This window comes from Sinocyclocheilus grahami, unplaced genomic scaffold (genome assembly GCF_001515645.1).
Source record: "Sinocyclocheilus grahami isolate Dianchi unplaced genomic scaffold, SAMN03320097.WGS_v1.1 scaffold56.1, whole genome shotgun sequence".
Lineage (NCBI taxonomy): Eukaryota > Metazoa > Chordata > Actinopteri > Cypriniformes > Cyprinidae > Sinocyclocheilus > Sinocyclocheilus grahami.
In genome coordinates this window covers 1,764,295-1,779,272 of record NW_015505235.1, presented here as the reverse complement: position 1 = coordinate 1,779,272, position 14,978 = coordinate 1,764,295, and the positions used below count along the sequence as shown (strand labels likewise).

The following is a 14,978-nucleotide window of genomic DNA, read 5'->3' as shown; positions in this document are numbered from 1 at the left end:
TTTGAATGAGTTCATATTCAATTAGTCTGAAAAAAAAATCATGTTATGGAAGCAAAGCCCAAAACCTCAACATTTCCCAGTGCTGGTGTCTTGCCTAGAGTGAATCTGATATTCTTGTAACATTGGCAAAATGTTAAATACAATTTACAGTTTCTCATGTCAAATGTTAACGTAGTTTGATTTAGCTTATAGGTCTTGCAATAAGAAGAAAAAAATCAATCTGTTTATAATATTTCAAAAGACTATATTTTTCATTACCTCCTACATTTTATTTATTTATTTAGCTATTTATTTATTTATGCCAAAGTATTATTCTAAGTATTTCTTAACCACTTAAGTGTATATTGTTAGAAAAACACGATTAAGAAAATGGACAGAAAATGTTTACAGAAATAACTAACAACTATTTACATCGGTGTACCAACATAAAACTAAATATTTTAATTTATAAATGAAAACATATAGTGTGACGTATTCCCGCGTCCTCGCTTAGCCAATCAGAACCGCATCCGCAGATTCGAGATTTCTATAAAACGCACAAAAAGCTTGTACCAGGTAGAAGAAGTTTCGTCGAAGTTTAACACGCATATAGTAATTAGAGAAATATTACTATATGTGATCAATTACCTAGTGTAAAACTGGAGTCACAACGATAGAAAAGATTGTATTGAATTGCAAATTGGTGTATTCAGATAGATTTCCGTCGTTTGTTTTCAGGCGGGTTGCGTGAGTGAGAATCACCTCGCACCAAAACAACATGCATATAAAACTTAGGACACAACGACAGACTTTCTAATTGACCATTATGTTTTTAAACATACAGTTATCTTGATTGCGGGTTGTTTTGCAGCATAACGTTCAGTAGCTACAAAACGTTAAAACAGCGGTGGTGTCAGTGTTTGAATATATTCACGGGGCATAACGTGACATTTTAGTTTCACTTTTTGATCTAAAGAATGGACCGACCATCCAGGTTCGTATGAATGTTTTTTCTTTCTTTCTCAAATATACCTTAGATTATGGTTGTCATGTCACTTTCTGTATGTGCTTGTTGTTGTATCTGACAGTTGTTTGTCTTTGGCATTTAATGTTCTGATATTTTCATAAACAATCACCGTGATTTCAGACATGTGGAATATCAGTGTCTTGTTTGATGTAATCTGTTTTCTAACGTTAACGTTACCTGTCATCAGGAATAAGAACGCTGTCAACTACACAGACTTCCAAGACGATGATGGTGAGACATTATTACTTCAAAATGCTCAGAACTAAAGCTAGTTAGACCTATAAACATGTTTACACGATTTATCTGACAGATGAGGATTTTGCCTGTGTAAAACCTCCTCCCAAAAAAGCTCGAACGGCCATAAAAGACCCTGATTCTGAGAGAAACCTCAAAACTACAAGTGCCTCTCCAAAGGAAGTTGTTGATCTCACCAGCTCAGGAAGCAGGAAGAGGTTACAAAAAACTATTTGACTTTTTTTGGGGTCTTAAAACACATTTTATTACTAATAATTATAGTATCTCCACATGGACCACTGTGTATACAAATATGTAATGGCGCCATTGTGTTGTTTAAGGGCGTCTCTGGAGAACACACTTTATGAAAGCGATTTGGAGACCGCTCTATCATTATCATTGCTGGACTCTTCAAGAACACAAGATGGAGAGCCTACAACCAAAACAGGTGAATGTACTACTACTATAATAAAGCATCATGGAGTTCATTCAGGAAGTGAAAAGCTATATCTTACTGTTATTTACTGCAGATGAACATGACCGTTCTCAGCCTCCTCAGTGTTCACCACCTATTCTAGTACACTGCAGCGCTGAGGGCAGCCGTTTAGGTAATAATGAATAATTATTTAGCTTTTTACAGGGTCACAAACTGATTATTTTTTCTTTGACTATTTTTACAGATTCTAAGTACATATTTATGGACTTTATTTGACATATTTGCATGCAAAAACCTCTAAACAAAACAAAACTCCCTTGATTTTGTACAGTCAGCGAAGATCAGCCTCGTCCAGATTCTCCTCCTGTGCTGTCCAGTTGTAGCATTGATGGCAGAAGTTTAGGTAACTACAAAATTCTGACTTTGAAATGTGACATTTTTTGAGAACACTATTAAGCTGATATAAAAAACAAACAAGAGTTTTATGAATATTACGTTATGTTACAATATGTGATTTCTGTGTTTATTACTGTTCTGTTTTCAGGGCTGAATCTGATCAGCATAGATGCCTCCCCTACCAGTGTTTCTAAACAGAAGGAAACCTCAGAGGAGCAGAGAAAACCACTGAAGGACAACAGAGACGATGAGGACTACCAGCCTCAGAACACAGCAGGTAATCTGAGGACCTTCGCGCTCATAGTTATTATGGGGCTGGACTGTTTTCAGTGTTTACATGATGAAGCTTAATACTTCAGATACGAAATGTAGCCATGTTTAAGCTTGTTCCTGTTGCAGATTCAGAAAGTGATGCAGACTTTACGGAAGAAGATGAGAGCGAAGACGAGACATTCACTGTGAAAAAGAAACAGAAGACAGAAAAAAAGGCCCCACCAGCTGCAAAGAACAAGACAGAAAAGAAAGACAAAAAGCCAACGAAAGCCTCAAAAGCCAAAGGCTCAGGTACATTTTTTTCTGTTTTAAAATTTTACAGTCTGGTAAAAGACCATATCAACTACGCTAACATTTCTCTTTGTCTGACAGCTCCCAGCCCAGCGATCTGTCGGAGTCCTGCTGCTCCTGTGTCTGGACTGAAGAAGACGCCCACTACTCCGCTTTTCTCTAAACCTGCAGTCTGCTCCAGTCCTGCAGGAGCCAGACTGCCTAAGTGGAATCCCCCTGGTGAGACTAAAGGCTCAAATCATCACTGTGCAGTTGTGAATTTTCAGCAGAACAGCCCACAACAGAAAAGTGTCCTTTTGTAAACTTTCTAACTCCATCTCCAGGTCTGCTTGGCCGGAGTCTTGGTGCGTCTCAGAATGCACATGTGAAGTCTCCAGGACAGGGGTTGCGTTTAGGACTTTCCCGTATGGTTCGAGTCAAACCCCTTCACCCTAATGCTGCTGCGAACTAAACAGACTTGTTTTAAATTCGAAAGCTTTACAATGACTTTCTGGGAACTCGTAGTGCATGGGGCAGGAAAAAAATGGTAAGAAGGAATGGATATTTTTTTACTGAAATTTGTCCAGAATTTAAGACCTTTCATCCCTCGCTTACAATAATATGTAGTAATATGTTTTTTGTTGTGCTTTAAATATTTTTAATGTCTTTTTATGGTGTGGTTTAGCTTTGTAAATATGCACTTTTTGATTAATAAAGATATGCTAAATATGCTAAAATCAGTTTTTCTACGAAAAAAGTAAAAAAAAAATTTTTTAAAAATTAGGAAGTTGTTACACCCTGTGTGAGCAAAGTCATTAAGTTTTAGTCCAATACAATAAACATTAACTAGCATTTTTGGGAAAAGTGATCAGAACACAACATAAGAGTTAAGCAAAGATGTTTTGTAATCTAATAAAATATGAACCACTTTGCATTTAGGTAGTGAAAACATCTTATATTTGCTCCAAGTTAATGTGTTGCATCAAAGTCCCTTTCAAGCATAGGATGTACTCCCTCAGTTAATGCTCAAGCGATGCCTCCCTCTAGTGGTTAAAAAGAAGCATGTGTGGAGGAGAGGAGAACAAGAGGAGATTTTCCTCGCCACAGTCATCTGGGGTGGAGCTTAGTTTTTGTAAAGCTACTTTTGAAAAATATGTATTGTGAAAGCACTATGCAAATAAAGCTGAAAACCAGTTCACCAGCACTTCGTTTTCAGAGTAACTGCAAACAAAAATCTTATGTTAAATGGCCTGTGTAACTTGTTTATTAAATTTTTTAAACCATTTTTATTACATACAGTAATTATTGGTATAACAAGTGTCACCTGTAATTCATAAATGAACATGATATGATCAACTTTAATGTTAACATTTTAAAACCAATTTCCATGTTTTAATGTTTACATTTGAACATTTTTATATCAATTGGATATTTCAGCAACTTTATTTATAATTTATCATTTTTATAGTTCTATTCAGCCTGCAGTCGAAAATCTACAGACCTGTTTTGGTTTATATTGATTGTTGTTATGTTGATGGACTGAAAAGTCGTACCCAGTGTTTAACCAGGATTCAGTGTCCTGGTTTTCTCCCTCCCAATATTGATTAATGTGACCAGCATTAGTATCACAAACACTCAGCAAGCATTAGTTTCACAAATGCTTGAAGCGTACAATGTGAACCAGTACCAGCCTCACAGAGTAACACCTGAAGACGGAAAACATCTAGAAAGCAACTCCTTCTGTGACCTTTGCTGTTCTGATCATCATGAGAATAAGCTGTGTGAAGACTTTGTTTCCAGTCCTGTCTGTTGCTGTGGTGTTTCTCTATATGAGCTCTGTCAAGTGGGAAATCCAAACTCAAGAGAAGCAGCTCCACCAAGTCCAACAGAACTTATCGTTACACAGCGCACTTCTTCTTACCAAGCTGGACAAACTGGAGGCTCATTTAATAGCAGTGGGTGAGTTGATGTAAAATCTTTTTAGCAGTTGAATTGGATTTAAAAACAACAACAAAAGTTGTTTTACTCTTTAAGCAAACTTTAAAATTGTCATGAAATCATAATTGACCATATTTATTTTCTTATGGTTCATCATTTTTCTGTTCCATCAACTTTTTTCTGTGAACCATAATTTTGAAAAAACCTTGACAATTTTTGGGTCCATACAACAGAAGTAAATAACTGTTAGGTTGGCAACAATCTTAAAATTAAAAGTTCTTTATTGGTATCAATGGTGCAAGAACATTTATCCACGGAGCCTTTTCATTGCACAAAAGATTCTTTATAGTGGAAAAACATTCTTTAGATTATAGAAATGCATTTTTTGCATTAGGAAAATAAAATAACCTAAAATGGATCTTCTCTGGCATAGAGTGAACAGTCTTCAAAATATTCTCTTTTTCGTTCTACAGAAGTAAATAACTTGCTCTTTCTTTGATATGAATAACCGTGCAAAAGCCTTCAGTGAGCGATGCAAATGTTGAACGTTTCATTCACTATGAAGATAAAGCGAGTAGTTTTTATCTGGTCATGTAATCTCAACCTGTCTGCCAACTCACTCCCTGGAAATTACAGCTGTTGCTAGACTACTGATATCACTTTTTTGAATGTATTTTTAAATATCTTTTTAAAAACATTTTTCAAGAGTACTATTCAAAATTTTAGAAAAATGAGTGCACCTTAAGTTTTACATGTGCATTTAAATCACTGTTTTGGTGGCTTTGTATTCATTTGAAGCGATTCTTGTCCACAGTGATGTTTAAAATTAAAACATTTTTGCAGAAGAGAAAAGCCTTAAAGTGAGAAATGGGAAGAAGCCAGCTAAGAAGCTGTTCCCAAACTCATACCTCTTCAAGCAATGGACTGTTGAACTTTCTGAGGATGACCAGAGGAAGGCTGAGGAGCTCTTTCAGAAATACGGCTATAATGCCTTCCTCAGTGACCAGTTGCCTCTGGACCGGGAGCTGCCAGACACTCGAGACCACAGGTGAGTTTCAGCGGTTGATGGACATGCTCTGAAATTCAACATCTGTCTTGATGCATTCATCTATTTCTGTAGATGCATTGGCCGTGAATACCCCCACAATCTGCCCACCCTCAGCGTGGTGCTGATTTATCTGGATGAGGCCCTGTCTGTCATTCAAAGAGCCATTTGCAGCATCATCAACAGAACTCCAGCCCACCTGCTCAAAGAGATCATACTGGTGGACGACCACAGCACAAATGGTTTGTTTCTCTCAAAACCCCATCCAACCCTCGTCTCAGATGCATATTGTGCACAAAATGAGCTATTAATTCTGTCTGTATCTCTTCTGCAGAAGACCTGAAAACACAGCTACATGTTTATATCAGCTCCATCAATGAGAAGCACCCAGGCCTGGTGAAGATGGTGACCCATTCAGAGCAGAAAGGACTTTCCCAGGCCAGAATCTCAGGGTGGAAGGCTGCCACTGGGGATGTGGTTGCCATTTTGGACGCCCACATTGAGGTCCATGTCAAATGGTGTGAAACTGCTCAGTTGACTTCAGTATTTGGCAATAAATTAAATATTTGTTCAGCTATATGAGATTCTCTGTCTTAAAACAATATGCATAACTGGTGCGAAGCAGTGTTGTTTGAGTATTATTTATATGCTATTGTAGTATTTATTAATATTTTTAATTAGCATTTATTTTAAAAGTTTTCATTTTAATTTCAAGATTTAATAATTTTGATATGTTTTGTCATTTTTATTCATTTTTGCAATATTTCTATTTATACTGAATTTAGTTTAAGTATTTTAGTACTTCAACTTAAAGTGTGAAACTGTTTCATTGTCTGTCAGTAACCTAAACATTTGCTCAGTTAGCTGATAATCATGCTCCACCTTTATTTATTTTTTAAACTACAATCAAAACTGGTTTATTGGTATTAAGGTGTATGTAATGTTTCTCAAGTACTCTCTCTCTTTTAGGGCGGAGCCTCTGCTTGCACGTATCCAGTCTGACCGTACGCTGGTCCTGAGCCCTGTGTTTGATAAAGTCAATTACTACGACTTGCAAGTGACAAAATATTTCGCCTCTGCTCATGGTTTTGACTGGGCTCTCTGGTGCATGTACGTGGGATTCCCACAGAAGTGGTACGATCAAAAAGACCCTTCACAGCCAGGAAAGTGAGTGTGTGTTGTTGGTTTAATATTTTATAATGGAATCCACCCCAAATGAGAGCGTAAAAGATCCTTCTGCTCTGCCTGTTCTCCAGGAGTCCCTCTGTTATGGGAATACTCGTGATTGATCGTCTGTTCTTTGGTGAGATTGGGACTCTGGACGGAGGGATGGAGGTGTACGGAGGAGAAAATGTTGAATTAGGAATACGGGTAATTCACAAACGTGTTGATCATTCTCCTAAATGATACTATATTAAACTCTAATTATACCACTGGGCTGTTGAATGCTTGGTATTGATTGATTGATTATTATTTCAATAAACGCACAGCTTATGAAGTAGTTCCAGGTCTGTAGACCGCATTACAGTTCACTTCGCCAAGTTATTTCTTTCAGTTATTTCAAAGGTCCTTACTGCCTACAACAGCAAATGATCAAAAAACCCCTAAAGACATTGACCAAACAAACAAATATGACGATAACAATAAATAAAAACAATTTGACAAAAGGACAAAAACCTGTCCTGAAATATCTGAACAATGTCTTCCTGATTTTTTGTAACTGTGGTACAAGCTGAAAAATGCACATCTCATGTGTAACGGCTGCTTTACCTCTTGGCTGCATTACAAACTCAGTTGTTCTTTTTTTTTTTCTTTTTCAATAATTGAACAACAGCTGTCAGTTATTACCAATGTAATATAGTATATTTGGTAGCCATAGTGCACAGTGTTGACTTTTTCCTTCACATGTTTTGGCTCAGGTGTGGCTGTGTGGAGGAAGTATAGAGATTGTACCCTGCTCAAAAATTGCTCACATCGAGAGGGCACACAAACCCTACATGCCTGATCTTAGCAATGTCATGAAGAGAAATGCCCTGAGAGTGGCAGAAGTTTGGATGGATGAATACAAGATAAATGTGAACATCGCCTGGGGTCTTCCTATACAGGTAAATGTAATTAAAAGTTACTTTCTTAAATTCTGGATTTTCAAGGCCAGTTGATTCAGATTCAGTCTGAGACCTCTAAAGTGAACCAAGAGGTTCGAAATGTTAAATTGTTCTGGCTCTTATGATCTGCAAATGATCCTGTGTATCTGTTCTCTACTTTTCCCACAGAACCATGGGATAGATATTGGCGATGTATCAGAGAGAAAGAAACTGAGAGAAAGGCTAAATTGCAAGCCATTTAAATGGTATCTGGAAAATGTCTATCCTCAATTAAATCCCATGAATTTATTAGCTTATGGAGTGGTGAGTGACATACAGTTCAATATGAATAAAGTCTGAGAGATCAGTTCTACAGGAAAAATGATGAAGGGTTTGATGTCCTTATTTCTGTCAAAACAGCTGATTAATGATCTGCAAACAAGTTTATGTTTGGATAAGGGGCCACTTGAGGAGAACACTCCCATTTTATATCCATGTCATTTCATGGGATCTCAGGTAACCTCCTCCCCTCCCCTCCCCTGCATTTTTAAACTCTGTATTTGGGGAATAATTGACACACTTCAGTTTCTCATCACACAGATATTTTATCATACGACACGAGGTGAGATATTTGCACATCCCCTTCAGTCCCTTAAAAACAATAGGAACCGCTGTCTAATTGATCCCGGCTCAGGCAAGTTTCCAGAGCTGTCCTGGTGCTCAGACACTGAAAAACCAACCCCTAAAGACATTGACCAAACAAACAAATATGACGATAACAATAAATAAAAACAATTTGACAAAAGGACAAAAACCTGTCCTGAAATATCTGAACAATGTCTTCCTGATTTTTTGTAACTGTGGTACAAGCTGAAAAATGCACATCTCATGTGTAACGGCTGCTTTACCTCTTGGCTGCATTACAAACTCAGTTGTTCTTTTTTTTTTTCTTTTTCAATAATTGAACAACAGCTGTCAGTTATTACCAATGTAATATAGTATATTTGGTAGCCATAGTGCACAGTGTTGACTTTTTCCTTCACATGTTTTGGCTCAGGTGTGGCTGTGTGGAGGAAGTATAGAGATTGTACCCTGCTCAAAAATTGCTCACATCGAGAGGGCACACAAACCCTACATGCCTGATCTTAGCAATGTCATGAAGAGAAATGCCCTGAGAGTGGCAGAAGTTTGGATGGATGAATACAAGATAAATGTGAACATCGCCTGGGGTCTTCCTATACAGGTAAATGTAATTAAAAGTTACTTTCTTAAATTCTGGATTTTCAAGGCCAGTTGATTCAGATTCAGTCTGAGACCTCTAAAGTGAACCAAGAGGTTCGAAATGTTAAATTGTTCTGGCTCTTATGATCTGCAAATGATCCTGTGTATCTGTTCTCTACTTTTCCCACAGAACCATGGGATAGATATTGGCGATGTATCAGAGAGAAAGAAACTGAGAGAAAGGCTAAATTGCAAGCCATTTAAATGGTATCTGGAAAATGTCTATCCTCAATTAAATCCCATGAATTTATTAGCTTATGGAGTGGTGAGTGACATACAGTTCAATATGAATAAAGTCTGAGAGATCAGTTCTACAGGAAAAATGATGAAGGGTTTGATGTCCTTATTTCTGTCAAAACAGCTGATTAATGATCTGCAAACAAGTTTATGTTTGGATAAGGGGCCACTTGAGGAGAACACTCCCATTTTATATCCATGTCATTTCATGGGATCTCAGGTAACCTCCTCCCCTCCCCTCCCCTGCATTTTTAAACTCTGTATTTGGGGAATAATTGACACACTTCAGTTTCTCATCACACAGATATTTTATCATACGGCACGAGGTGAGATATTTGCACATCCCCTTCAGTCCCTTAAAAACAATAGGAACCGCTGTCTAATTGATCCCGGCTCAAGCAAGTTTCCAGAGCTGTCCTGGTGCTCAGACACTGAAAAACCAAAACACATGTACTGGGATTTCAAACAGGTGAGCAAATAATTACACCCCAAACATTGATAGGATACTGTGGTATATTATAATCGAAACATTGCTTGGAAAAAAATCATATTCTTGTTTGTTTTCAGGGACAGGCCATACAGAACAGAGAAACCAAACGCTGTCTGGAGATCAGCGCTGATCAGACAGGAAAGTATGAAAAGAACATTTTTCTTCAGGACTGCAGAAACCAACACTGGAACATACAGAATGTAGTTCAGGACTTATGAAATGCAATATGTAATCATTTTATATGAAAATGGCATCCTAGAGAAACATCACAGAAAGAGTTAGTGGTAAAAATGTGAATGAAGCTATGTATGAACTGAAAAATATTAGGTGCCAAAAAATAACACAAATATCATATGGCTGATGAAAGTAAAAATACAATTTAAAGTCAAAGAGGATTAAGAGAATAATAATAATGTCTTATTGCAGTTCAAATAGAATCAAATATAAAACATTTAAATTGGCATCAGAGAATGGTGAAAATATCAGTGGATACTTGAAGTAAATATGTTACATCTAATGGGTTTAGCTGACAAAAAATTTGGGAACCCTTGATAAAGAGCAAGAGAACATATATTAGCCTACACGTTTTTTTTTACAGTGTACTTCATTAAATCAATTATAAACCCCATTTTCAACATACTACGCAGGGAAATAAATGTCCGTTTCAATTTTTTAGAAGTACAGTTTTATGTAAACATATGCGGGTACTCTACTTCAAACAAAACTTGAGTAATTAAAAGCCACAGCTAATGAGGATGGGGCATGTTGTCACAGAATGTCAAAGTATATTAATGCAATAGTTCAACCAAAAATGATTCTTTCATCATTTACTCATCCTCACACAAAAGGAGATATTTAGTGGAATGTCCAGACTGTTGTTTTCTGGGACTTCTAAAACCATATGATGGCTAAGTGTGATGAAGCTCAAAGTTTAAGTGGCTATTCTGTAAAAACCTTGATTTTTAAATGCAAGAGAAGCAGCTCTACCAAGTCCAGCAGAACTTCTCGTTACACAGCGCTCTTCTGCTCAAGCTGGACAAACTGGGGTCTCATTTAATAGCAGTGGGTGAATTACTGATATAAGTTTTGCTGCAGTGTTGTTTTAGACTTTGAATACTTGGTGAACACAAAACAGAAGAGAGAAGCGAGGTTCGAAATGTTAAATTGTTCTGGCTCTTATGATCTGCAAATGATCCTGTGTATCTGTTCTCTACTTTTCCCACAGAACCATGGGATAGATATTGGCGATGTATCAGAGAGAAAGAAACTGAGAGAAAGGCTAAATTGCAAGCCATTTAAATGGTATCTGGAAAATGTCTATCCTCAATTAAATCCCATGAATTTATTAGCTTATGGAGTGGTGAGTGACATACAGTTCAATATGAATAAAGTCTGAGAGATCAGTTCTACAGGAAAAATGATGAAGGGTTTGATGTCCTTATTTCTGTCAAAACAGCTGATTAATGATCTGCAAACAAGTTTATGTTTGGATAAGGGGCCACTTGAGGAGAACACTCCCATTTTATATCCATGTCATTTCATGGGATCTCAGGTAACCTCCTCCCCTCCCCTCCCCTGCATTTTTAAACTCTGTATTTGGGGAATAATTGACACACTTCAGTTTCTCATCACACAGATATTTTATCATACGACACGAGGTGAGATATTTGCACATCCCCTTCAGTCCCTTAAAAACAATAGGAACCGCTGTCTAATTGATCCCGGCTCAAGCAAGTTTCCAGAGCTGTCCTGGTGCTCAGACACTGAAAAACCAAAACACATGTACTGGGATTTCAAACAGGTGAGCAAATAATTACACCCCAAACATTGATAGGATACTGTGGTATATTATAATCGAAACATTGCTTGGAAAAAAATCATATTCTTGTTTGTTTTCAGGGACAGGCCATACAGAACAGAGAAACCAAACGCTGTCTGGAGATCAGCGCTGATCAGACAGGAAAGTATGAAAAGAACATTTTTCTTCAGGACTGCAGAAACCAACACTGGAACATACAGAATGTAGTTCAGGACTTATGAAATGCAATATGTAATCATTTTATATGAAAATGGCATCCTAGAGAAACATCACAGAAAGAGTTAGTGGTAAAAATGTGAATGAAGCTATGTATGAACTGAAAAATATTAGGTGCCAAAAAATAACACAAATATCATATGGCTGATGAAAGTAAAAATACAATTTAAAGTCAAAGAGGATTAAGAGAATAATAATAATGTCTTATTGCAGTTCAAATAGAATCAAATATAAAACATTTAAATTGGCATCAGAGAATGGTGAAAATATCAGTGGATATTTGAAGTAAATATGTTACATCTAATGGGTTTGGCTGACAAAAAATTTGGGAACCCTTGATAAAGAGCAAGAGAACATATATTAGCCTACACATTTTTTTTACAGTGTACTTCATTAAATCAATTATAAACCCCCTTTTCAACATACTACGCAGGGAAATAAGTGTCCGTTTCAGTTTTTTAGAAGTACAGTTTTATGTAAACATATGCGGTTACTCTACATCAAACAAAACTTGAGTAATTAAAAGCCACAGCTAATGAGGATGGGGCATGTTGTCACAGAATGTCAAAGTATATTAAAGCAATAGTTCAACCAAAAATGATTCTTTCATCATTTACTCATCCTCACACAAAAGGAGATATTTAGTGGAATGTCCAGACTGTTGTTTTCTGGGACTTCTAAAACCATATGATGGCTAAGTGTGATGAAGCTCAAAGTTTAAGTGGCTATTCTGTAAAAACCTTGATTTTTAAATGCAAGAGAAGCAGCTCTACCAAGTCCAGCAGAACTTCTCGTTACACAGCGCTCTTCTGCTCAAGCTGGACAAACTGGGGTCTCATTTAATAGCAGTGGGTGAATTACTGATATAAGTTTTGCTGCAGTGTTGTTTTAGACTTTGAATACTTGGTGAACACAAAACAGAAGAGAGAAGCCCCAAAGTGAGAAATGAGAGGAAGCCAGCTAAGAAGCTGTTCCCAAACTCAAATCTCTTCACGCAATGGAGGAAGGCTGAGGATCTCTTTCAGAAATACGGCTATAATACCTTCCTCCGTGATCAAATACATCTGGACAGGGAGCTCAAAATCGGGATGTTCAAGGCCAGTTCTAGAAGTCTTGAGGTATTGATTCTGTCAGGTTTGGTAGAGACCTCAGTTTGAAATGTTTGTTTGTTTTGGGTCTTCATTAAATTTATGATCTGCATTGAAGTTTTGCATTTTAAAATATGTTTGACTTTTCCCAGTTTGGGTCCTATTTTTTTATGGGTGTTTATTCATTTTGTTGAGATAAGTCAGTAGAGACACGACAGGAACGTACTAGGATGAGGGAGGGGAGGGGGATTGGCAAAGGACCTCAAGACGGGAATCAAACTTGTTTAGTCGTGAGCGCAGTTGCGCTATATGTCGAAGCACTAACCACAAGGCTATTGGCGCCGACTTATTTGGGTCCTATTTAATAATAAAAAATGACAGGTGTTAATTGCAGGATACATGATTCATTTGCATAACCAGAGTGTTTCTTTATAAATTAACAATTTTACAATAGCTACTCTCAATAATGTTATCTCTTTCTAACGAAGGTTTTCAGTGCTGCAGGTCATTGTAAATACTCAAAACCATAAAACTCTTTGTGAACGTTCTCACATTGATAGTCTCAGTTAAATGTGAGCCAAAATCATCACAATTAAAAGAACCAAAGACTTAAACTACTTCAGTCTGTGTGCATTTAATTTATTTAATACACGAGTTTCACAATTTGAGTTGAATTACTGAAATAAATGAACTTTTCCACGACATTCTAATTTATTGAGATGCACCTGTACATGGTTTTGGTCTCTTTTGAAAGGTGACACTCTGAGGTGTGTTTCTCAGCAGTCAGAATCACTGTAAGTCTTATTGGTATTGAGTAATAGAACTTTGAACACACTGAAAAATAAAATAAAAAAGCCACTTACATTTTTTTTGTAAACAGATACCTGCATATGACTATAGCTGGGAGCTATTAGCTGGAAAATACATTTGGATCACAGAATAAAGTCTTACCAAGCAAAATGTTTCAAATTTGATAAAATAATTTTGGGCTCTAATGAAAGCTTACACTTAGACCTATTCAATTTCTTAACAAGAAATCATTCACTGTCAATAATTGCTGACGCATAGTAACTGAAGCATAAAAAGGAAAGGAAAGTGACGTGACATGTGGCCAAGTATGGTGACCCATACTCGGAATTAGTGCTCTGCATTTACCCATCCAAAGTGCGCACACACACAGCAGTGAACACACACAAACCGTGAACACACACCCGGAGCAGTGGGCAGCCATTTATGCTGCGGCGCCCAGGGAGCAATTGGGGGTTCGGTGCCTTGCTCAAGGGCACCTCAGTCGTGGTATTGAAGGTGGTAGAGAGTGCTGTACATTCACTCCCCCCACCTACAATCCCTGCCGGTACGAGACTCGAACCCACAACCTTTGGGTTATGAGTCCGACTCTCTAACCATTAGGCCACTTCACATCACCGAGGACCTCACCTGGACTACTCACACACAGTCAGTAGTGAGGAAGGCCCACCAGCGTCTCTTCTTCCTCAGGCGACTGAAGAAATTTGGTCTGAGCTCAAAAATCCTCAGACAGTTCTACAGTTGCACTGTGGAGAGCATCCTGACTGGCTGCATCACCACCTGGTATGGGAACTGCACCGCTCTCAACCGCAAAGCCCTGCAGATAGGGTGCGAACTACGGGGGAGCTAGGGGGAGCTTGGCTTCCCTTAATAAGACATGGGCTCCCCTGAAAACGTGATTTGTGAATTTTTTGGGGGGGTTTCAAAAAATATTGACAATGTATTATTTTGATGTGCAATTTCAGTTTTGTGTAATGTGATCATCATGGATTATTATGTGTAAAATTGCAAAAATATCATTCATTCATGCATGACGGCGATTTAAACCTAATTCACTTCAATAAAGATAACTATACATGCTATTCTTGTCATGAGCATCAAGGTGTGGGGGCGCTGCGGTGCAAATTCCACTCATGTTTAGTACATGTTAACTCAAAGATTCGTCGAAAAAATATAAACGTTGGACTCTGGTCGATTCTGTGTTAAGGTAAGTCAAGTCAAGTCTGCTTTATTGTCAATTCTTCCACATGTACAGCACATACACACAGAGAATTGAAATTGCGTTACTCTCAGACCCTTGGTGCATACAGATAACACTAACAGTAGAACATAAATACAGATAGATACAGATTAAATAT

General features: G+C 37.5%; 2 protein-coding genes across 3 annotated transcripts; both read left to right on the top strand.

Moving 5' to 3' along the window:
* Positions 1-560: 560 nt before the first annotated feature.
* Positions 561-3,313, top strand: LOC107583974 (RAD51-associated protein 1-like). 2 transcript variants are annotated; one of them, XM_016270362.1, is made up of 10 exons: positions 561-973; positions 1,194-1,237; positions 1,317-1,458; positions 1,582-1,688; positions 1,771-1,848; positions 2,008-2,079; positions 2,221-2,349; positions 2,472-2,636; positions 2,718-2,855; positions 2,960-3,313. In XM_016270362.1, the coding sequence occupies exons 1-10, from the start codon at positions 957-959 to the stop codon at positions 3,085-3,087; spliced, it is 1,020 nt and encodes a 339-aa protein (XP_016125848.1). In that variant the 5' UTR covers positions 561-956; the 3' UTR covers positions 3,088-3,313. The 2 variants fall into 2 exon arrangements, with proteins under 2 accessions (XP_016125848.1, XP_016125849.1); XM_016270363.1 differs by lacking the exon at positions 1,771-1,848.
* A 1,068-nt stretch (positions 3,314-4,381) lies between these two features.
* LOC107583996 (probable polypeptide N-acetylgalactosaminyltransferase 8) lies at positions 4,382-11,856 on the top strand. The gene is made up of 11 exons (XM_016270392.1): positions 4,382-4,574; positions 5,397-5,601; positions 5,674-5,840; positions 5,933-6,116; positions 6,568-6,765; positions 6,855-6,969; positions 7,518-7,703; positions 7,872-8,006; positions 8,103-8,198; positions 11,327-11,491; positions 11,590-11,856. Exons 1-11 carry the CDS (start codon positions 4,382-4,384, stop codon positions 11,728-11,730), a joined length of 1,785 nt encoding a protein of 594 aa, XP_016125878.1. The 3' UTR covers positions 11,731-11,856.
* Positions 11,857-14,978: the final 3,122 nt, after the last annotated feature.

Coding starts and splice junctions, on each gene's coding strand:
- LOC107583974 (XM_016270362.1), top strand. Junction 2,080..2,220: donor CATTGATGGCAGAAGTTTAG/GTAACTACAAAA, acceptor TTCTGTTTTCAG/GGCTGAATCTGATCAGCATA. Junction 2,350..2,471: donor CCAGCCTCAGAACACAGCAG/GTAATCTGAGGA, acceptor TTCCTGTTGCAG/ATTCAGAAAGTGATGCAGAC.
- LOC107583996 (XM_016270392.1), top strand. CDS start 4,382: ATGAGAATAAGCTGTGTGAAGACTTTGTTTCCAGTCCTGTCTGTTGCT. Junction 5,602..5,673: donor CCAGACACTCGAGACCACAG/GTGAGTTTCAGC, acceptor CTATTTCTGTAG/ATGCATTGGCCGTGAATACC. Junction 5,841..5,932: donor GGACGACCACAGCACAAATG/GTTTGTTTCTCT, acceptor TCTCTTCTGCAG/AAGACCTGAAAACACAGCTA.